This window comes from Camellia sinensis, chromosome 15 (assembly GCF_055761805.1).
Source record: "Camellia sinensis isolate YWXY chromosome 15, ASM5576180v1, whole genome shotgun sequence".
NCBI lineage: Eukaryota > Viridiplantae > Streptophyta > Magnoliopsida > Ericales > Theaceae > Camellia > Camellia sinensis.
The window spans coordinates 108,135,728-108,155,615 of NC_138975.1; the positions used below are offsets into that span (position 1 = coordinate 108,135,728).

Below are 19,888 nucleotides of genomic sequence, written 5' to 3' on the forward strand. Positions count from 1 at the left end.
GTGGCAGATCTATCAACTTGATATGAAATCTGCATTTCTTATTGGTTTTCTTGAAGAAGAAATCTATATTAAACAACCTTCGGGGTATGTTCAGAATGGGCATGAAGACGAAGTGTACAAATTGAAGAAAGCACTTTATAGATTAAAGCAAGCTCCGCGTGCATGGAATACTAGAATTCATCAGTATTTTCATGACAATGGTTTTGAAAAATGCCCATATGAGCACGCACTATATTTGAAGAAGGAAGCTGTGGAAGCATGTTGCTTGCTTCTCTTTATGTTGATGATCTAATTTTCACCGGCAACAATCCAGCCATGTTCAAGGAATATAAAAGAAGCATGGTCTAAGAATTTGAGATGACAGATATTGGATTGATGCCTCATTTTCTCGGCATTGAAGTGGCACAAAGAAAAGATGGAATTTTTATTTCCCAAAATGGCAATGCCAAGGAAATTCTCAAGAGATATGGAATGGAGAATTGCAATCCAGTGAACACTCTGTAGACAGTGGAGTGGAGCTCAAAAAAGGTACAAAGGTGGGTGATGTGGATCGAACTTATTTCAAGAGCTTAGTTGGAAGTCTTCGTTATCTTACTTGCACCAGGCCAGACATACTCTATGGAGTAGGATTGATTAGCAAATATATGGAAACACCGGATCAGTCATACCTTTATGTAGCAAAGAGGATTCTTCGCTACATCAAAGGTACAATCGATGATGGTTTATTCTATAAACTGACTGATAATTTTAGTCTTGTTGGCTATTTAGATAGTGACTGGGGACGTGACTTAGATGAACGAAAGAGTACTACTAGGTTTGCTTCTTTATAGGAAATACAGTGTTCACTTGGTCATCCAAAAAGCAAGCTATTGTGACACTGTCAAGTTGCGAAGCTGAGTATGTTGCAGATAACTCAACTGTGTGCCATGCAAATTGGTTAAGAAATGTGTTGAAGCATTTAGGATTTTCACAAGAAAATCCTACTGAGATCTACGTTGATAATCGTTCAACAATTGCATTAGCAAAGAACCTAGTTTATCATGAAAGAAGTAAGCATATTGACACCCGCTATCATTTTATCTAAGAGCATGTGAAAAATAAAGAGGTGGAATTATTTCCTTGCAGATATTTTCAAGAAGCCATTGAAAAAGGATCTGTTCAACAGAATGAAGATGATGCTCGGGATGAAGCAACATGGAGAATCAAGATTAAGGGGGGATGTTGTGAAGTAATCTTGCTTTACTGCGAACCTATAATGAAAATCTTTCTTTTCCACCGGCCTAGCTAAGAGTAGAAACATGGAGGCTGAAATCAAGATTTTCAACAATGGTTGGCTGCAACTGTTTGAAATTTATAGCCTCAGTTGCATTTGCATTTAATGTTTTTACATTGTCTAATTCATCTATAAATAGCCTATCTATCGTAGAGATCAGGGTGTGGAAGAAAGAAAAAAAAAAAGAAGAGAAGATTGTAGTTCATGCTCTGTTTGTTTCTCAAAATTATTTGAGTGAATTTAAATTGAGTTTAGTTCAATGTCAATCCTCTCATTGTGAATCACCATAAGTGGTTTGCACCCACTCCCACCAACAATATTAATGTTTAAAACTTTATTGCAAACAAAAATTCAAATTTGTTCATATTTCATAATAATAATAATAATTATTATTATTCAAAAACAATCGAAAATCTATGTACCTGAAAAATATCTCAAAAATTACCTCAAAATTGAAGTATATGCCATAGATTCAAATTTTGTCTTGGTCATACTCAAATTATTCACATATTTTATTTTTGAGATAATTTTTAAGATTTTTTCTAGGTACCCAATATAAACTATTTAGAATATATCAACTACCTATTCTAATCTATAAACATGTTTTTTAGGATAAAATGGCATTTACAAACCAACATAGAACATTTTAATGTTTATGAACAAAATGGAAATCTTATGTATATTTCTATAGTAACATCAACTACTTAGGCATGTTGAGTGCATGTCTTATTAGATATGTCGAATACATATCCATACCACCCTTACTCAAATGTCGAGTATTTGACACATATACTTTACAAGTATAGAAGAGTCCACAAAATATGGGAAGGAGTAAAGGAGCCTAGTCAGGTTAATGACAAGTTTTTGGGTGTCTTGTATGGTTGGGTTTCAAGGAGAGTTTAAACCCGTCTCTTAAGGATAGGGATGTCAATGGATAACTTACCCTGTGGGTATCCATGGAGACCCAACTCGAATACATGAATCTTTCCTTTTTTTTCCTTATCCATTGGGTAGGGCAAGTGATATTCTTTAAATATCCACCGGGGATGGGTTGGGGATGGGTACCCACTAATTTCCCCATATGTTCTTTTTTTTTTTTGTTTTTTTGTTTTTTTAAGATTCACAACCAAAACTAAATATACATTCAATCTTTTTTCTTTTATTTATTTATTTATTTTTTTAAGTTCACAACCAACTTCTTCTTCTTCTTCATTTTTTTTTTAAGATCCACAACCAAAGCTAAATATACCTCCAATCTTTTTTTTTATTATTTTTAAGGTTCACAACCATTTTTTTTTAAAAAAATTTTAGATTCACAACCAAAGCTAAATATACATTCAATCTTTTTTCTTTTGTTTTTTTTATTATTTTTTTATTTTTTAAGGTTCACAGCCATTTTTTTTTTAAGATTCACAACCAAAGCTAAATATACATTCAATCTTATTTTATTTTATTTGGCTCAACAATAAAATCAAATACACTTTAATTAACATTGTCACATTATTCTTGTCAAATTTTATGCATATCTAGAATTTTTTAAATTTATTTAAAAAAATTAAGGACACTGTCTAGTGCAGGTTTCGGTTTGCTTTTCTATGTTATTTTATTTTGTTATGTATTGTAATTTTCAGAATGGTTTGCTTGTTCTGAAATTTCAATTAACGAGCATGAATCTATTTGTTTTATGTTTTCACACAATTTATACAACATATATATATATATATATATATATGAATGTATTTGAAAATAAGGAAATTGTAGAGAATCGAAACAAACATGAGTCGTGATTTGTTAGAAAGGATGTGTACAAAGATTTATTTACTGGAAAAACAAAAAGGGGATACAAAGTCTTACTAAATAATTTTTTTTTAAAATAAAAGAATTTTTCTTAGTTATGAACAGATTTAACTGAAATCAACTTGTTTCCCAATGTTATGCTTCATTTATTTAGATAGAAAATATTTTTTAATGAAAAATATTTTTTATAAAAAAATTAAAAATATATATTTTTATATTTGGTGGTGGTGGTGATGAAACGAATGTGAAAGTAGAAATTGTGACATAATGGTGGGGTGATGGCGGCAGTGATGATGGTAGTGGCTATGGTGATAGTAGTGTGATAGTGAAGGTGAGAATAGTGGTGATGGTGTTCTAAAATTAGTAAAAATTTAATTGAAAAAATATTTTTTGTTTTTTAAAAGTAACAAACAACAAAATTCATGGGGGACTAAACGAAGAAGATGGAGGATGGATTGGGTGTGGTAAGACATAGATATCTTAAAATGAGTGGTTCAGATTTGTTAAAAGGTATAATTAGATTTTGGATAAATTAAAATGAATGGTTCAAATTTGCTAAGAGAAAGATGGTTTAATGTCTAAAATGTCCGTGGCTAAAAGATCAACAAACAATTCCTTGTCTATGCCCTGATGTAATTTAATATGGGTCTTATAACACTTTCTTCAAATAGATTCTTTCACATTTTATTTCTTCAAACATGTTCTTATAACATTGTGAACAGGTTCTTATAACATGCAGGGAAGAGAGTGAGAGAGTGAGAGAGAGAGAGATGGTTGTAATTTTTTTTTTTAATCTTCCATGTTCTTCCACATTTTTTTTAATTACTAAAACTTATTTGATTGTCTCAAAATTATATATTTGATTATTATAAAACAAACTTTTTAATTAATTAATTAATGTGTATTTGATTTTGTTGTTGAACCAAATAAAATAAAATAAGATTGAATGTATATTTAGTTTTTGTTGTGAACCTTAAAAACAAATAAAAAAATAAGTTGTTAACATTAAATATATTAAAAAAGAAAGAAAAAAGATTGAAGGTATATTTAGCTTTTGTTGTGAACCTTAAAAAAAAAAAAAAAAAAAATAAGTTGTTAACATTAAATATATTAAAAAAAAAAGAAAAAAGATTGAAGATATATTTAGCTTTTGTTGTGAACCTTAAAAAAAAAGAAAAGTTGTTAACATTAAATATAAAAAATAAAAATGGAAATTAAAGTGGATTGGAGAAAATCTAAACCCATTAGGAAATGGGGAGGGTGATGCCCATGGGGAATGGGGAATGGAGAATGGGGAAAATTTATTATAGGGGAATGGGAATGGGGAATTTTTTGTGGCATTTTTTCTTTCTCACATTTCGAATAAATAGTTTTGTTGTATAAGGGAGGCACCTATTTGGGTGCCCTAATAAGGTTGTATTTATACAAAAAAAAAAAAAAAAAAGAAAGAAAGAAAGTAATACCATTATTTTCATGATCCAATTCCCCGTAACATACTAGTTTTAATTTTTTTTTTTTGCTTGTTTTATGTTTATAAAAGCAAATTGTTTTGTTAGAAAGAGAGAGCAGAGAGAGAGAGAGGAGTTCATATCATAATTTCATGTTTATGTTTCTTTGTAGGTGGTAATTTAGTTTGAACCTTCTGTCTATTCCTAGTTTTTGTTCTCATGCAAGGTGATTTGAATTTCTGTTCATGGACCTTTAAGTGGGAGCTTATGTTAGATTCTTGTAAATTAATGTTTTAGCTAACTAACCGAAAGGAAGGAATGTAGCTCAATCTATTCCAACTAAAAAACGGAGGGACCATGCAGACAAGGATCAAGGGAAGAGTGCCAGTGATAACCAAGATGGACGCTCCTGACGGTTTCTCAATTTTCTCCTCCAGGACATTACCAACAGAAAAGGACTGAGAGGAGTTGATTGCATTAAAGGAACAAGTGGAAGATCTTCAAAGGAAATTATTAGAGAAAGAGGAACTCCTGAAATTAGCAGAGATTTCAAAGACCCAGATGACTTCCATGAATGCAAAATTTGAGGAGCTGAAACACCAGGCTGCAGATAAGGATTCATTAATCAAGTCTACTCAACTACAACTATCTGATGCAAAGGTATCTGTCTAATGCTTTTATGCTTCTGTTAAAATTCTTTGTGTTTTCAAATTTTGTGTAATCCATTTTAGAGCTCTTGCTTGGACATTTAGTATAATTTAATGTAATGGATTCTTGTTTTGATAGAATATTAGTGGAAGATATTACTATTTGACCTTATTGTTTTGATAGAATATTAGTTCAAACATTATCTAAATTCCAAATTTTGGTCTCAAAATCAGCGAATGACCCATTTTAATGGCAGGGTGACATTACCTAGCAATGGTTTGTGACTTCCAACATAAACTAAGATAGATACATATAGAAGGTGATATAATAATTTTCTTCAAATCAAAGGGTAAGTTTACCTGGCTGTATTTATGTCATCCATTACAAGATAACATAGGGAGCTTCAGTAGTTTGTTTTTAAGGCATGCTTTTTCAGTTATGTTTCTATTACTTATTTCTCTTTCTGTCTTTTTAGACGAGTTTGAAATTTTTGATGTGCAAAATAAACAAGTTAATTTTACAACTTAATGTGCTAAGATATTTTGTCTGATAAACTCAACTCAACAAGATCTTAAGATAGTCAGCTACAGGATCTTTTTCCAATTACTATTTGTAGTCAAACCCTCGATTTTAATATAGTCATTTTCTTTTTCCTTTTCTCCTCAAACCACAATTCTCTGAAGCCCACCTCCATTTCTTTTACCACCCTCCATGTTGATTAAATCACTCCTCTGTACAAGCGATTTAATTGGTCTATGATGCACATGATCATACCGTCTGAAAGACAAATGGTTTTCTCAATTTATGTCACTTCTATCTTATTTCTAATGAGTTCATTTCTTAATTTATCTTTTGTTGTAACACAGCTTATCCTTTTCAATATTATCATTTAATCTATACTCAATTTTTGAACATATTTTTCCTTAGTTGCCTAATATTTACTACCATACATTATAGTGGATCTTATAGCAGTCCTATAAAACTTTTTGCTTAACTTAATTGAAATCCTATGATTGCACAAGACTCTTGATGTATTCCTTAGTTTCTTCCATCCTGCCTAATTATGTACGACAAAAAAATGGTCTGCATTGAGACAAAGTGTGGTGTGCAAATAGAAGCTCCCTTGGCCCAATCTACCAATCATGGAGTATTGCCTTGAGAAGTACTCCCTTTTGTGGACAACCTAGTTATTGTCTGTTTCTTCACTTCAAATTAACCAGTTTTCACCACCAAAAAAAGAAAAAAAAAAAAAAAGGTTTTCATAATTTAAACTCTTTCCTGATATTGGATTACGCTTGCTTAGTATGTGAATCAGTAATTTGCACTGGAAGTCACACACACACACACACAAACAAACACGGGTTGGTGCACACCCCTTCTGTTGGAGAATTCTTGCATCGTTGTTACTACCTTCCTTTTTTCTGCAGATTAAGCTGGCTGACAAACAGACAGCACTTGAAAAATTACAATGGGAAGCAATGACTCCAACAAAAAAGTGGAAAAGCTCCATGAAGACCTAGGTTCCATGCAAGGAGAGATTTCATCATTTTTGTCGTTGTTTGAAGGCTTGACAAAGAATCATCCCACCATGTCTGCTGAAGATTATGATGTCACACCTTATCATTTGAATCATCTTCCTCATACGGTAAGCTCGTTAAACCCCCCACCACCATCACCTCTTCTGTGTTTCTGTTTAATTACTATTATTTTCTGAATTTTTGGTTGCATTTGAAGCATTGAATTCATGCTTAATTGGTAATTCTTAGGGTTTGGCAATTGCTTTTTTGCAGTTTTTTTGTTGGGTTCTCATATTTAAGTCTACTACGGACATAAAAAAAAGTTTGTAAGTCTACTGCCTTTGGCCTTTTTTTGGGGGGTGAACTTAATTTGGATTTTTTCAAAAAAAAAAAACAAAAAATTGTTTCTTAGAGTTTTTTAGACTTTGAAATTAAAAAATTTTGACTCAAATTTATAAAAATTTCACAAAAGACAAAAACAGTTCCAAAAAAAAAAAAATGTGACTTTTTTAGCAGTTGCCAAACAGAGAGGAGAAGACAGTTATGACTAATTTATATAGATACCCATCAACTTACTATGTATTGCCATAAAACGAGGCCTTTGGGTTCATGGTTAACTTCAATCAAGTAAAAATATGCAGAATAAAATGTTAGTGGACTGATCAAAATCATCATAAGCAATTAGCCCGTAGTTTAGTTTATTTTATTTTAATTTTTTTGTTAGGTCTTAAAAGGAATTGATGTAGGTCAGCAATTCATTTATCTTCTATTTGTTTGCTGGGTTGCTATACAACATGTTCGTTGAAAAATCTGAGTTGGTTTGAACAGGACGATTGGGACGAGGCAGAGATGCAGAAGGTGGAGGAGGCTAGAGAAGCCTATGTTGCCATTGTTGCTGCCGCAAAAGAAAAGCAAGACAAAGATTCTATTGCCGCTGCTGCCACTGCAAGGTTACATCTTCAATAATTTGTTTTTGGAAAATCTGAGCAACCGAAGTCCCTAGTTGGGATTCCAGGCAACTACGCTAAGAATACATAAATTTTTCACATAACGGGATACAAATGTGAAACAAAGAGGTGAGACCTACAACTGATTCATTGTTCATTAAAGAATAAAGATGCTTAGTGCAAATTCCCAAACCATGGAAAATGACAAGGAAGATGTTGGGCCAAAATAGATGATGCTGTGTGTAAGAGAGTCAAGATTAGCTTTCTGGAGATAAATTTTGATATGAGGGAAAGGGAGAGAACCAGCAGTAAACCACATTTTCTGGAGGCTGGAGGATGGAATCCGGTGCTGAGAAGAAGGCGTGAGGCTAACCAAAACATTCGATCAGTGGAGGTTGGAGTGTTTACTGTCTTTGTGGATGAGATCCCAAATTCCATGACCCCAAAGTGTTTGTTTACTCTGTTCAATAAGTTTGGTGTAGTTAAGGACGCCTTCATCCCGTCAAAAAGACGGAAAGCGACGGGGTCGAGGTTTGGTTTTGTGAGATACGAATGCAAGGTGGCTGCTGACATGGCGGTGTTGAAGGCTGATGGACTATGGTGCGATAATAAGGCTCTAAAAGTGAAGAAAGCAGAATACCAAAAAGGGGAGTTTAAACAGCAGGCAATGAAAAACAGAGGTGATGGCCAGATGATGCAGCGCCCACAGAGGAGTTTTGGGGACAGAAGATGGGATAGTATAGGTCGAAGATCTTTTGCAGAAGTAGTGCAGAGTGGTGGAAGCAATGAGAAGTCGAAGATGGTTGTCAAGGCAGTGGAAGTTGGCAATGGGTGGCTATACGAGAGTTTAATAGTGAAGTTGAAATCAGGCATATCCTTGGACGAGTTCAAAAAGGAGGTTGATAGAAGAGGTATGGAGGATGTAAGAATTAGAGAAGGAGGAGGGAGGGTAGCAGTGTTAACTTTCAAGTCCCAGCAACATCGGAGGGAGGCTAGATCTAAGTTAGAAGAGTGGGTGCTAGAATGGTGTGAGTCCATTACAGATTGGGAGAAAGGAAAGTATATTGAACAAGAAAGGTGCGTATGGCTCATCTGTATAGGTGTTCCATTTCATCTGTGGAGTGTTAATACATTCAAAGATATAGGCAAGCTTTGGGGTGAAGTTGTCCAATTGGATGATGACACTACTAATCAAAACTTTCTTCAGTGGGGAAAGGTACGAGTAATTACGTCCAGGATGGAGTTCATCAATACGGTGATTCACGTTGAATGCAATGGTAGTCTTTTCCCAGTTAGAGTTTATGAAGAGATTCCAGCAGCATTTAAGCCGTGCCATTGCACCAGTTCATACAGGGATAATGAGGTTAGTGGTTATACGGATCATAATGAAGTAGATCAAATGTCAAAAAATGGTGGGTCAGATAAGGATGAACTTCAAGCTGAACACACAAGGATGGAGGAGCTGAGCAGAAAAGATGAGGCACCAGGTGATGATCAGGTTATGGTGGACCGAGAGGCAGGGGATAAAGGTGAAGGTAATGAGTGCCTGTCTCCATCAGCTGCAAAAGGAACTGAGGATGACATGGGAAATCACAAAGTCAGAGGAGCTAGCATGGAGGTTGGTATAGAGAATACGGCAACCCCAAGAAATCAAATTCAAATTGTTGAAGGACATGTCTATACTCCTGGGTTTATTAGAAGCCTGAGTGGGCCAGAGATTTTAAGGCCCAACTTAAATTTAGAGGTGGTGCTGGAAGGGCCACAGGATGGGAATCAGGAGATTAGACCCACCACTGATCTTTCAGATTTAAGTGACTGTGCAGCCCATACTCAACTTAGGCCCCTTGTTCATCAAGAAGCCAAGTCTAGAGTAGCAGAACAAGCCAACCCAGTAAGAAGGGGAAAGACTACACAATCCGTGGTAAATAGAGCTAATAAGGTTGGAGGTAATCTGCGGCATAGGGCAAAACCGAACAAAAATCTGATCAACCAAAAAGGTGCATTGCAGAGGAAATGCTTCAAGCAAGGAGCCATTTTCAGAGCAGCAGCTGCGGCTATTTCAATGTCAGTAGAGCAGAGCCTTAACACCAGGAGGAGGAACAAGTTATTAAATGAAGCCCAGGCTACCATGGAAGTTGGGAAGATTCTGGGATTGGACTTTCAAGGGAAGGAGAAAGAGGTGATTGGCAAGCTGACTGAACTCGAACAGAAAGACTCGGAGAGGGTAGAAGGTAAAGGTGTTGCTCTGTAAGTCAGGGCAGGACTTACGGCAGGAGGCTTTTGGAGTTGTGCAGTTTTTATGATTGTATTATCTTGGAACATCAGGGGTTTGCGAAGACCCGAGAAGAGATCAAAAGTTAAAAGTGTAATTCGGGCGAGGAAGGTAGACTTTCTTCTGCTGCAGGAGACAAAGAGAAGTTTAGTAGATGCTAATTTTGTTAAGTCACTTTGGCCGTGGGATCAGCTGGAGTTCATGGAGGTGGGTGCAGAAGGGAGTGCTGGTGGTTTGCTATGCTTGTGGAATCCACAGAATTTCGAGCTTAAGGAATGTTGCTGCTCCAGGAACTTCATTCTTTTATCAGGTTTGGCCCATCATTCTTTCAATTGTTCTCTTATTAATGTTTATGCACCTAATGATGTACAAAAAAGAAGTATACTTTGGAAGCTCCTATCAACACTGAAATCATCTTTCCCAAGCCCTTGGTGCATAGGAGGCGATTTTAATGAAATCAGATTTACGAGCGAAAGAAGGGGTTGTTCTCGTAGGGGAAGAGGGATGAAGGATTTTAATGAATTGATTGATAAATTGGAGTTGGTAGATATGCCAATGCTGGGGAGGCAATTTACTTGGTGTAATGCGATGGATGGTGATAGGTGGAGTAGAATTGATAGATTCTTAATTGATCCTAGGTGGCTGGAAGAGTTCAAGCTCAAACAGTGGGGACTACCTAGGAGTATCTCTGATCACTGCCCAATTCTCCTTATGGAGGATGAGAGGGATTGGGGTCCAAAACCATTCCGGTTTATTAATGCATGGTGTCTGCACCCAAAATTTAAAACAGAAGTGAAAAACTGTTGGGAAGCATTCCAGGTTAGTGGTTGGGCAAGCTTCAGGCTTTTGAAAAAGTTAGGAAATCTGAAATCCCATCTGAAGAGGTGGAACTGTGAAGTCTTTGGTAACATTGAGGAGAAGTTGAAAAAAGCAGAGGACGAATTGCATGAATGGGATTTAATAGCTGAAGGGAGGAATCTACAGGATGTTGAGATTAAACGAAGGATAGAAACAAGAAAATTAGTCTGGGATCTGAGTAAGAAGAAGGAATGGTTGTGGCTCCAAAAATCTAGAAGAGTATGGGCTGAAAATGGGGATAAAAATACCAGGTTTTTTCACTTAATGGCAACCAAAAGGCAGAGGTTAAACTTGTTAAACTCAGTTACCGTGAATGGTGTGACTTATGATGAGCCTGGGATGATTAAACAGGCAGTGGAGAGTCATTTCAAGTTCCTTTTCACTGAAGATTGGAAGAATAGACCAAAGCTGTCAGGTTTTTTTGACTCAATTAGTTCAGTTGACTCATCTGAGGTGTTAGAGGCAGAATTTCTGGAGGATGAAATTTGGGAAGCTCTTAAAGATTGTGAGGGAAATAAAGCCCCGGGGCCGGATGGTTTCAACTTGAAATGTATTCAAAAGTGCTGGGCCATCATGAAAGGTGAGTTTGTGCAGTTGATGAATGAGTTCCACTCTAATGGAAAGTTAGTCCAAGGAATAAATAGTTCATTTATTACCTTAATTCCCAAGAAAGAAAATCCTGTGGGGTTGGGGGATTACAGGCCAATTAGCTTGATTACCTCCGTATACAAAATCATAGCTAAAGTCTTATCAAGAAGGCTGAGGAAAGTGCTGCCTAACATCATTAGTGAAGTTCAAACTGCATTCTTGAGTGGAAGGCACATTATAGATGGGGTGTTAATTGCCAATGAAGTGGTGGACTGGTGGAAAAGGTCAAAGAAAAAAGGTCTCATCCTAAAGCTGGATTTTGAAAAGGCGTATGATTCCGTAAATTGGGAGTTTTTGTACTCAATGATGAAAAACTTCGGTTTTGGAGAGAAATGGGTGGGGTGGATGAAGACCTGCATATCCACAGCTCGAGTTTCAGTACTTGTAAATGGCTCACCAACTTCTGAGTTTTCTCCCATGAAAGGGCTTAGGCAAGGAGATCCGCTCTCTCCTCTTCTCTTTAATATTGTAGCGGAGGGTCTGAACATTCTATTGGAAAGAGCTAAGGAAGTGGGACTGATTAGAGGAGTATCCGTAGGATCATCTGAATTGATAATTACACATCTACAGTTTGCCGATGATACCATTATTTTTTGTGAAGCGGAGTGGGAGGAAGTTGTAGCCGTGAAAAGAATTCTAAGGTGCTTTGAGTTGATGTCTGGACTCAAAATCAATTTTCACAAAAGTAAGGTTTGTGGTGTAGGTGTGCAGGAGGATATTGTTCAGGTCTTTGCAAACAAACTAAACTGTCTCAGTCAAAAGTTGCCAATGAGTTACCTGGGGCTACCATTAGGTGCAAACCCAAGGAGAAAGGCTTCTTGGAAACCTGTGATAGACAAGTTTAAGAGGAAGCTAGCTGCTTGGAAAAGAAGGTATTTATCCTTTGCGGGCAGAGTAACACTTATCAAGTCTGTCCTGTCAAGTTTGCCAGTTTATTTCTTATCAATTTTTAAGCTCCCAGTGGGCATTGCAAAAGCCCTTCACAGAATTCAAGCCAATTTTCTTTGGGGAGGATCTGAAATCAGGAAGAAAGTACACCTAATTAACTGGAAGGAGATATGCCTAAGCAAAATTAAAGGTGGGCTAGGTGTGAGAAATCTTAGCCAGGTAAATGAATGCCTGCTAGTTAAATGGTGGTGGAGGTATGGCAAGGAGGAGTCAGCGTTGTGGAAACAAGTGATTTGTAGTAAGTATGGAGGTTTAGGTGGTGGTTGGTGCCCATTTCTTTCTAGTTCAGTGTGGCTATCACATACGTGGAAAGATATATTGTCAGTGGCTGTTGTAAACACTGCCCTGCGTGATTTCTTTTTGCGAAACTACAGGCTAGTTGTTGGAAATGGTAGAAGGTTGCATTTCTGGACTGACAGGTGGTGCCACAACCAAAATCTGAGTGTGTCTTTTCCCAGATTATTCACACTATCAGTTGACAAAGATGGAAAGCTGTTTGATTTTTTTCATCGAAGAGTGGCAGATCCCGACTGGAATCTGGTTTTCAGAAGACCACTTTTAGCATGGGAAGAGGAGGAAGTGCAAAAACTTAATGATCTTCTGCAGAGTGCGCCTAGGCTCAATGAAGGGGTGGTAGACTCTTGTGCTTGGCTAGGTCATCCGTCTGAAGAGTTCACTGTGGCATCAATTTGGAAGTGGATGGAAGCAAGTCAAGGGGAGGATTGCACAGTCACTAGGTGCATTTGGAATAATATAGCCCCACCCAAAGTTCAATTCTTGAGTTGGTTAGCGTGGAAAGGAAGGATAAAATGCTCTGAATTCTTGCAAAGAATAGGAGTGTTGAGCCCAAATGCCTCGGCTGTCTGTGTGTTCTGCAGATCTGGGGTGGAGTCCGTAAACCATGTTTTTCTGCACTGCCCTATCATTTGGAAAGTGTGGGCCATGTTAGTGAATTGGTGGAATTATAAGTGGGTTATCCCTGGATCAGTGGAGGGATTACTCCTGTCGTGGCCAGGCATAAAAGTGAAGAAGAAGTTGCAAGCAGTTTGGAAGATTATACCTCTAACAGTCATGTGGTCTGTGTGGAAAAGCAGAAACGAATGTTTATTTAATAAGGCACAACCGGATTGGAAGGCATTGGTAGATCTGATAAAGGCTAGAGTCGCGTTGTGGGTTTCTACATCATTAAAGGGGTTTAATTATTCGGTGCAAGATGTTATCTTCAACTTGAGGCAAGTGTGTCACTGTGTGTAATTAAGTACTGAATTGCTTCTGGTTTTGTGGTTGGTTAGTTGGTCTGTTCTGAAGTCTATGTTGAGTTTGTCTTAAATTGGTTCAGTTGGCTATGGAGTGTACTTTCAAGGCTCATAGCCAGAGGAGTGTCCATCTGCATCTCTGCTCTTATTCAAAGCAAGGTGTCTGGTTTGTTTGTTTGGGCTGTTGCTAGGCAATGTAGCTTAAGGCAAATCTGCTCCATCTGTATGCTCCAGCAGTGGTGACTTCTGCAGTTCTGTTGCAAGCTTGCAGGTTGCTGTTTTGTTCTGGTTTGGACTGTTTTTGGACTGGTTAGCTCTCTCTGCTCTGGGCTGTTATGCATTGCTGTGGTCTGCTATGGGGGGTCTGAATTCTGGCTGGTCCTTTGACCTTGTGTGGGTTTTGGTAGAGTTTCTTAATACTGGTTCAGTGGCATGGAGATGCAAGGTTATCTGTTGCTGGTTTGCTTGATGCACTAGCCTATATCTGCGGTGCTGCAGTGCATCTCTGTGGGTGCTGGGTCTGCTAGATGATTACTGGTTTTTTGTTCAGTATAGTGCAGTGTTAGCCCCTTGCTTTGTTGTGTGTTTCTGTTATAGTGCAGTGTAGTGCAGTGTTCTTGTTATCTGCTGCAGTTTTGCCCCTTGCTTTGTTGTTTGTTTTTTCCTTTTTCTTTTTTGTTGGTCTCTCACCAACTGGAGGTTTGAGCTTTTTAGCTCTTAGCTCCTCTTTATTGATGTTTCCCATTGTACCTTGTACGTGCTTCATCAATAAAGTTTTCTTTGCCGATCAAAAAAAAGAGGTGAGACCTACCCTTTATATCACTTCTTTGTTCCGTTCTGTGAACTTTTTTTGTGCACTTAGATTTATCTCTTGATAAACATATGATTATTCACTCAAGATTGAACTCTCTTTGTTGTCCAATCTTTCATATTATGTGTTTTTCAAATATTTAACACAGTACACATGTTTGTAGATGTTCTCATGTGCGGGGTTCATCATTTGTCAAATGAAACTGAGGGAGGTGGGTTGGGAAGTTATATTAGTAATGCATTTTGGTAAATGAGATATTTCTTGTTTTCATTGGAAAGGATGTTTATTTAGATATTATGAGCTTTTTACAGTCGAACTCTGTCTCTCCATGAAGTTAGTTTGTTCCTTTCTCTTCATAAGCACTACATGACACTAACAAGTTGACATTTAAAATTAAAAAATAAAAAATAAAAATGAAACAAATAGTGCACCTATGAACTTAATTCTCACGCTTTGGTTAAGTGTGTTTAGCAAACACATTTTTATAAAAAGATTATTGCTAATCACGTTGTTTACTTAGCATATAACACTGTTTGAACCATCTTTTCGGATTCTATTTTCGTAAGTCTTTAAATTCAAGTAAGAAAAAATGCCGTCAACATTGCTTTTCAAGTAAAACGAGATTGTTAATTATAAGTTGTCAAAATCTTCACAGTTGTCAGCAAAAAATTTGCTGTCAAATGGTCTAGTTTTTATTTTGCTTAAATAGTAAAAAAGTAACTAAAAAGTTATAGCCAAACAGAGCTTTGAGTTGAGCATGACTTGATCGTTTATGTTGATTCAAAGAGAGCTTTCGATATGATGCTACATTATTCTATATAAAATTTTTATTAAATTTGTATTATACTACTAACATTTTTTTTAGAACACATACTATTATCATCAAAATCACAAAAATGCTAGTTGCACATAATAAGAAAATTAAAAAATTGCATAGAAAGTACATTGTGCATTGGATTTATTTTAAATAATAACCCTATAAAAAAGGAATCAATGATTCAAATTTTTGTACTCATGAACCTTACACTTTATCAATTTAATTTTTACCACATAAATATATTTAGAATAAATTATGAATTAATAAAGATGTGCCATTGCATTTTTGTATTTGAAATATTACTCAGCGCACGCATTGAATCTAAGTCCAAAAAATGCACTATTTGTATACTTTTATGTGCCCCAATACTGTGTACCTAGCATGTGACCATGATCGATGGAAACGACAAAGAAAAACAAGGGTGGTGGCCTAGTGGAGAAGACATCCGTCTCCATAAGTGTGACTTAGGTTCGAATTAGTGGTAGATCTCTTTCTATGGGTTGAATCAAATCAGGCCGGCAATCAATTATCCTGGGATCTAGACCCACAAATACAAAGATGATACCTCAAAGTATCTTCTTTTTTTTTTCATTCAAAAAAAGAAAAGGAAAGAAAAGTAAAGAAAAACAATTGTACTGCATACCACCCCCCCCCCAAAAAAACAGAAAAACAAAATTTTATTCAAAATTTAAATGCGGATAATTTATTCTGCATATGACTCACAACACACTAACTCTAAATGCACATCATATACTTCATGATCATGATAAAATTTTGATTAAATTTTTATCTTAGCTAGAATTTTTTGAAGAAAAATACCTCAGAGAGAGAGAGAGAGAGAGAAGAAAGAAAGAAAGAAAAGCGAAGTTTCAAAAATGACAACAATGAAGACGAGTAGCCAGGGCCTTGTGGCGCTTCCTAAAGTGGAGTGAGTCTGGTTTTGGCATTCGGACAGGGCTTCCCATCCCTTCACTGCACAATCTGCATATTTAATTCAAATTTCCGTATTCACAACTATGATTACACAAACTAATAATAATCCCAAAAAAAGTAAAAATAAAAAATTAATAATAATAAATGTATAGATTTAGAATAGTTGGTTGTAAGTTATAGTTGGGAACTTACATAGGGAAGGCAAACGAACTAGAGCTTCCATCAGATTGATCAGTGGAGGATTCACTTGATTGGGTGGTGGTGGTGGATAATACCATTTTACTTTCTTTAGTGATTTCTTCTTCTTCTTCTTCTTCTTCTTCTTCTTCTTCAATGATATCATTCTTCTCATCCACTCTCCAAACACCCCTATGCAATGTGGTGTCCATTTCCAAGTTCATGTTGCATTTTCCCTTTCCCTACATCAATATAATTTTTACTTTTCTCTTCAACTTATTTTATTTATTTTGATAAGTAAGCATTTTATTTCCAAAATAGAAAAACATATGCAATGATGAAACTCAATACAAGTCATTCAGTAATTTCAGAATATCAACTATCATTTTTCTAATATTCCCAACCAATACATATAGTGAAAATTTTTACATATTTGACAATTGTGACCCACGTTTGTTAGACAGTTGAGATGAGAGATATGATAACCCACTTAATGTTTTTTAACGTTTCTCATTTATCAGGAACACTTCATAAATAATGTCATATGGTATTCTAGGACGACTGAATAATTTTTTCATTGTAAAATCATTTGCTCAATTTGGTAAAATTTTCTCTACTTTTCTCGTGATGGGTCCCCGCAAACAATATGTTTATTTGGCATTGTGGGAAAAAATTAAGAAAATAATATATGTTTGCACCATTAATTAGAATAAGAATGTTAAATAATAATTTTTAAATACTGTAACATGTATATATATATTGAGTTTAGCATATATACCAAAGTGTGTAATGAGCTAGAAATCAGAATATATAACTATTAGTATATTACTCTTATTTGAGTATAAGGCACAACATCAAGAGGCATTTTTTCACCTTTTTATTATAGGAGATAGAAGGTGACTCATTTGTAGGATAAATATATATTTCCTATTCTTCATTCAACATATGATCATGGCCATGGCTTCTTGTACTACTACTGCCACTGTTGTAAGCTTTCTATACATACTCACTACCATATCTAAGCTGTTTTTCAAAACAAAAAAATGAAAATATGTGCATATTTGTTCTATTTCAAAATCAAGTTTAGTTAAAAAGTAATAAAATTTTATACATGGATATAGCAAAAAATAAATAAAAATATAGATATGGTTAGGATGTCTACGAAAAAATATTTTTAGAATTTGTAATATTGCATAATGTATAACAATTAGAAAATCAAATGTAATATATGATTTATGCAAAACATAATTATGTTAAGTATCAATGATCATCAATCCTAATTGGTCAGTCATCATAGATAGTAAATGAAAAAAAAAAAAAAAAAAAAACTGACAATAAGGGAGATCAATGAATCTCTAGGTAGTATTTTATAATTACAAAAATACCTTATATTTTTAATATTTCTAAAAATAAACACAATATAATTATTTCACTATCTTCATTTTTTTAAAATTATATTTATATCTCGACATAAAAATAAGAAAAAATAGCAAGTATTTAATTTGAGCCGATTAAATGCATAGAGTCTTATTCTTGAAACCTAAGTTATAATAGAACAACATTACTGCAGTGTCAAATCCCGCCCTCAGTGTTTGAAACACGGAGAAGTGATTAAAAAAATGGATTTTCGCTAACCTTGTGATTGATAGGCCTTGTTGAGCTTCGGGTCATGCGATCAACATGATCGGACACTTCTGAAGTGATTAAAAAAATGGATTTTCGCTAACCTTGTGATTGATAGGCCTTGTTGAGCTTCGGGTCATGCGATCAACATGATCGGACACTTCTGGCTTCCCGTCCTGCACCACATGAATCACTCCGTCCTCTTTGAAACAAAAGATAATGTAATCCTCATCTGCAAAGTGTGGCCAGCTCGACTCATCAATCTCCTTCTCTTCTAACTCGATATTGTTACTTTGTGTTGAACTTGGGACTGTTTCTTTATCTCCATCGCATTTGTTATTGCACGAAGCCATTTTGTTCGTCTCATGAAAGGTTTTTTTGTTGTCACCACTAGAGTTAAACACCATGGTTCCTCTGGGAACTTGAGCTGTTGAAATGCAAAATGTATCTTGTTCTTTATCTACGTCACACCATTTTAATTAACTCAAGTAGTGTAGAGAGATAAAATGGGAATCACTTTGAGAAAATCAAAAAATAATTAAAAACATTTTTTTTAAAATTGAAATTGCAGAGGAGTTGGGTTTTTGATCTTTTAAACAGGGTTCCATTTCAAGTGATAGAATTGACATCAATGAAAGATATTAGGAAAATGTTTGAGGGCCACAATTTTTGTGGCCACAATGGCTCAAAACTGTCAAAAACGACGTCATTTTGGGTGCAAAATATGCCAAAGCGACGTCGTTTTGGCAGTTTTGAGCCATTGTGGCCACAAAAATTGTGGCTCTCTAGCATTGTTGAAGATATTATTATAATTGGCTGTAGATTTTTAAATAGGAAAATGTTTGGTGGCCCGAATTTGTGTGGCTCAAATGGCTCGAATGTGTCAAAACGATGTCGTTTTACACCTAAAACAACGTCGTTTTGGGTGTTTCGAGCCATTCAAGCCAAGAAAATTCGGGCCACCTATCATTGTTGTTTTAAATATATATATATATATATATTTAATTTTTTTTATTATCACAACCATACTATTCCATTACAATTACCTAAGCTAAAGAACCTTAAGCGGAGGCAACCAAAAATATATTTAAAAAGAAATACACAGAAAGTTAACTTCAATAGAATTCTTTCATCAAATTTAAATTTGATGAATAAAGAGCTAAAAGTGAGCTCTAATGACATTAAACTTGTATTAAATCAAGGGAGAGACAATACTTTTCCCAAATCAAGAACGAACCAACTCCTTCACTAAATTTCTAACAATCATATTTTTACTCAAATTTGATAAAATTTTAAAAACAATAAGGATTGGGGATGATTGTCTTTCAAAAAAAAAAAAAAAAAAAAAAAAGTTAAAACATGTTTTTAGAATAAGTTCTGAATTTTTCCACAAAAAAAAAAAAAAAAAAGATTGATGAAAAAAAGAGTAAAGATTGGAATTTTAACCAAAATTTTCTTCAAAGTTAATAAAAACAAGAGAGAGAGAGAGAGATTATAAATCTGGACGAAATTAGAACTTTAAAACTTTGTGTTGGGTTACCTAAAGGAAATCTGCATGAGAGGAAACATGTCGCCCAATCCCTTATCATCCATGGTGTGCACATTGTTTTAGAGAGAGAGAGATGAGAGAGAGGCACGTGAATGGCAAAAGAAGAAGAGGTTGGAGTGATAGTGTAGAAGAAGGAATGGCAAATTTGAATTTGAAAAAAACATTGCATTCATGGAGAGAGAAATTTATGGAGATAAACATGGCAACATATTAATGTTTAAAACTTTATTGCAAGCAAAAATTCAAATTTATTCATATTTCATAATAATAATAATTATTCAAAAACAATCAAAAATCTATGTACCTGAAAAATATCTCGAAAATTACCTCAAAATTTAAGTATATGCCATAGATTCAAATTTTGTG

General features: G+C 35.2%; 1 protein-coding gene and 1 pseudogene across 1 annotated transcript; one reads left to right on the forward strand and one right to left on the reverse strand.

Annotated features, from left to right (window-relative positions):
* Window positions 1–357: 357 nt before the first annotated feature.
* On the forward strand, window positions 358–7,708 carry LOC145813190 (protein MICROTUBULE BINDING PROTEIN 2C-like; annotated as a pseudogene).
* Window positions 7,709–16,017: 8,309 nt separating this feature from the next.
* On the reverse strand, window positions 16,018–18,579 carry LOC114282801 (protein BREAKING OF ASYMMETRY IN THE STOMATAL LINEAGE-like). The gene is made up of 3 exons (XM_082909738.1): window positions 18,078–18,579; window positions 16,366–16,592; window positions 16,018–16,221 (listed from the first exon to the last, which is right to left on the reverse strand). Exons 1-3 carry the CDS (start codon window positions 18,378–18,380, stop codon window positions 16,110–16,112), a joined length of 642 nt encoding a protein of 213 aa, XP_082765864.1. The 5' UTR covers window positions 18,381–18,579; the 3' UTR covers window positions 16,018–16,109.
* Window positions 18,580–19,888: the final 1,309 nt, after the last annotated feature.